The sequence below is a fragment of the Wyeomyia smithii genome, chromosome 1 (assembly GCF_029784165.1).
Source record: "Wyeomyia smithii strain HCP4-BCI-WySm-NY-G18 chromosome 1, ASM2978416v1, whole genome shotgun sequence".
NCBI lineage: Eukaryota > Metazoa > Arthropoda > Insecta > Diptera > Culicidae > Wyeomyia > Wyeomyia smithii.
This window is the reverse complement of record NC_073694.1, coordinates 155,740,831-155,744,079: the sequence shown is the minus strand read 5'-3', so window position 1 is coordinate 155,744,079 and position 3,249 is coordinate 155,740,831. Positions and strand designations below refer to the sequence as shown.

General features: G+C 42.0%; 1 protein-coding gene across 1 annotated transcript; it reads right to left on the bottom strand.

The window, feature by feature from the left end:
- Positions 1-2,442: 2,442 nt before the first annotated feature.
- LOC129717293 (uncharacterized protein K02A2.6-like) lies at positions 2,443-2,910 on the bottom strand. The gene has a single exon (XM_055667156.1). It carries the CDS (start codon positions 2,908-2,910, stop codon positions 2,443-2,445), a length of 468 nt encoding a protein of 155 aa, XP_055523131.1.
- Between the last annotated feature and the right edge of the window lie 339 nt (positions 2,911-3,249).

Genomic DNA, 3,249 nt, shown 5'->3' with positions numbered 1-3,249 from the left:
AATAAACTGCTGCTAGAATGATAGGGGTTGAATTTACGCCTCACAACAGCACACGAAAAATTTAATAAACGTACCGGATTATAGTATGAGACAGTTCGTGTTGGCAGGGAGCTCTAATCGCAGTTTATTCCTTACTAATGGTAAACTTTTGTCATTCAAACTCAGCTTCAACAGAAATTCTACCATATGCTGCATTCTCATCACGAAGATACCGAAATTTAGATAGCAAAAACACTAAAAAACACAACTGCCGCCGATTGCAAACTTCATTTGGCACTTCAAAAGAACGACTGGAAATTGAAATTTTGATTGATTTGTTGATAAACATGAAAAACTAATTTCAATCTTTTGATTAAGGCCAAATAAAATCAATAGATCTCCCGTTTACCCGTGCACTACTTACTGCCAAAGAAAGTTATCGGGTATTGCGAGTTGCGCTCGCCGAATCTCTGCCAGAAGATTTGCAGACACGCAGAGGAAAACGGAACATTGAAATCATAATCAGGTCATATCTGTTATACTGAGTGAGACATTAAATGGTGCAATAAAAATAAAACTATCAACCGACTACTGCCGGGGTTGCTCCGGTGCCAACCAGCAGGCAAGCCAGCCCGAAAGCTATTCTCTTTGATGGATACACAATGTAATCCAAAAACTGTCAGCACAAATGCTTATGGCTAGCTGCTGGTAGAAAGCCAACATTCATACACATACACACAGTCACGCTGCAACGCTTATATAGTAGAAGTAAACGCCAGAAGAAACCCCCAGCGATTTGGTCTGTCACACTCTTCCGGGATAGTGTCGTACTGCAAGTCGGGATTGAGACACTATTAAAGGGGAGGACGGACTGGAACCGACATACGAGTCGATTTGATTTTCGCAAAAAAAAATGTTCAAACGATTGCTCAGTTTAAAACTGGTCTGACGGTTTTTCAAGAGCTTTCACCAATACTACTTTTGCCAACAAGTAATTACACCATTGACACATTTGTTATTCAGGTTCAAATGAAACAACAAAATTGCGCTAGTGTAGTTAGTTTTACACTACCTATCTGGTTTTTCTGTAGGTCATTTCGTGTGATAAAGGGTCATTTTTCAGCTGGATTTCTGAGGAACGCTTCTATAGTAAAATCTTGAATGAAGTTGAACAATGTTTCATTTTATTCATAAGCATCGGATCGGATCGAATATCGAAAATCTTGTGCAGCTACAAGAATGTCTAAGAGGACAAGCTCTGTAAATAGTTCGAGAACAGCTACCTCTACCGAAATCAGTTCCTAAAATCTTCCAAAAACGTGGACGACCAGAACAACTTTTACAATGCCATCCGGAGAAAGTTCACAAACTGGAACCCTCGAAGGCCGGGAAGCTAGCCAGATTCATTCCTTTCGGAACAGTCGATGAACAACTGTGTGAGCACTTGGGGGCAGCAGCGTTAATACTGCATTAAAAGATGACTGATAAACTACCGGACAACGACAAGCGTGAGTGGGTGCGCTTCAAGCGAGGAGAGAAAGGTAACGCTCCGGACATTCACCAATTTTCTTTCCGAGATAGTTTCGGAAGCCTGTGAAGCAAATTTCAGCATGGAGTTCAAACCGATAGGAGCAGCCTATACCGAAAGCCGAGCGGACAAGCCAAAGGAGGAGGTAGCGGTGTTCAACCACAGCGAAGCCGGCAATCAAGCGTGTAGCGGATGTGGTAACGGACTATATCATACGCGATGTAGAGTAAGACTGCCGGCCGTGTTGTCTGTAAACCTCGAAACCCTCACCGATTAACTCACACATGATAACACTAGTAGATATGATCTAGGGGTACCACATCTACCCTTTTTCATTATAAGTTTGTTAATCATTGTAATTAAAACATTACTTGATCATATATTTATAACAACAATTTAAATTGTATGAATTAAGAAATGTAACGACGATTAGGTTTCAAAACCCGAGATGATCTTCGAATGGTAGATTCTACTTCTGGTTCGGCAACCATCGGTTGGGCAGCGGTCATAGAGCTGACGTCACGGTGTCGATTTTGTATCTGAGGAGATTCTGAGGTAGGTCCTTCCGTTTGATGTTCCATAGGCCGAACCAGCACTGGATTACCTAATGGGTATGTAATCTTATGCAGGTGGGACGTATTACGTTCGTAGCATTTCTCTCCATCCTCTCCTTGTATCGTAACATTTGGTCCTTCCTTGTCTACCACAAAGAATTTCTCTTTATCGAAATCGGTGGAGAGCTTGTCTTGTGGTTGTTGGTTCTTCATTAGAACCGTATCTCCGATCCGTATATTGCTACGCTTCGCACGACGTCTACTATCTTCCCGCAGCTTTCCTTCAAATTTGTTTTGAATATCTCGATCGCGGAAATCGGCGCTTGGTGGAATTGTACTAAGATCGTCCATTTGAGGAAGTTTAAATCTGAGTTTCCCGTTCTAGAGTAGTTCGTTTGGTGCTTTTCCCGTCACGCTATGTGGTGAATTATTGTACAGAATTAAGTAATCGTCCAGTTCGGACTTCCAATTGCCATAAAGAGCATTGGATATCTTGAGTCGCTTGAGTAAGGATCTATTTTGGCGCTCAACCTCGCCATTAGCTTGAGGCCAATAAGGTGTACTGTAATTGAGGTGAATTTTCCGCGATCCACAATAGGTTCCAAACTCCTTAGAAACAAATTGTTTCGCGTTATCTAGTGTGATTGTTCTCGGGTTACCCCAGATTCTGATGATCTTCTTCAATCTCTGGATTGTTTCCGCTGCCGTGATTATATTCATTATTTCAAGCTCCTTATATCTGCTGTAATAATCAATTACGACCAGAATGTATTCGCCACTGGGCATAGGCCCGAGAAAATCAATTGCCAGGTCGATCCACGGTTTTTCTGGCATTAATCGTCTGGTCATTGGTTCGAGTGGACTTGCGGAATGTACTAAACGGCATCCCTCACACGCCTCACAATGTTTTGCAACTTCTCTGTCCATGTTTGGCCACCAATACTTATCGCGCAAACGAGTTTTCATGGCACTACTTTCGAACCTCGCATTATGAGGCCGTTGATGTAACTTAATTCATTGTGGAATGGGCATATGGTTTACATGCCAAATTTCCCCAATCGATGGACATAATTGCTATGCGGACTATTTTAAGTTCTTCGTCAGATTTAGTTGTTTCTACAACCTCTGAGATATCGATGGCTGCGGCTTCTTGGATGGCTTTTATTTCTATTTCGGTCTTTTCGTCAA

Bases quoted from the DNA above. Each gene is read 5' to 3' on its own strand.
- LOC129717293 (XM_055667156.1), bottom strand. From the start codon at position 2,910: ATGACCAGACGATTAATGCCAGAAAAACCGTGGATCGACCTGGCAATT.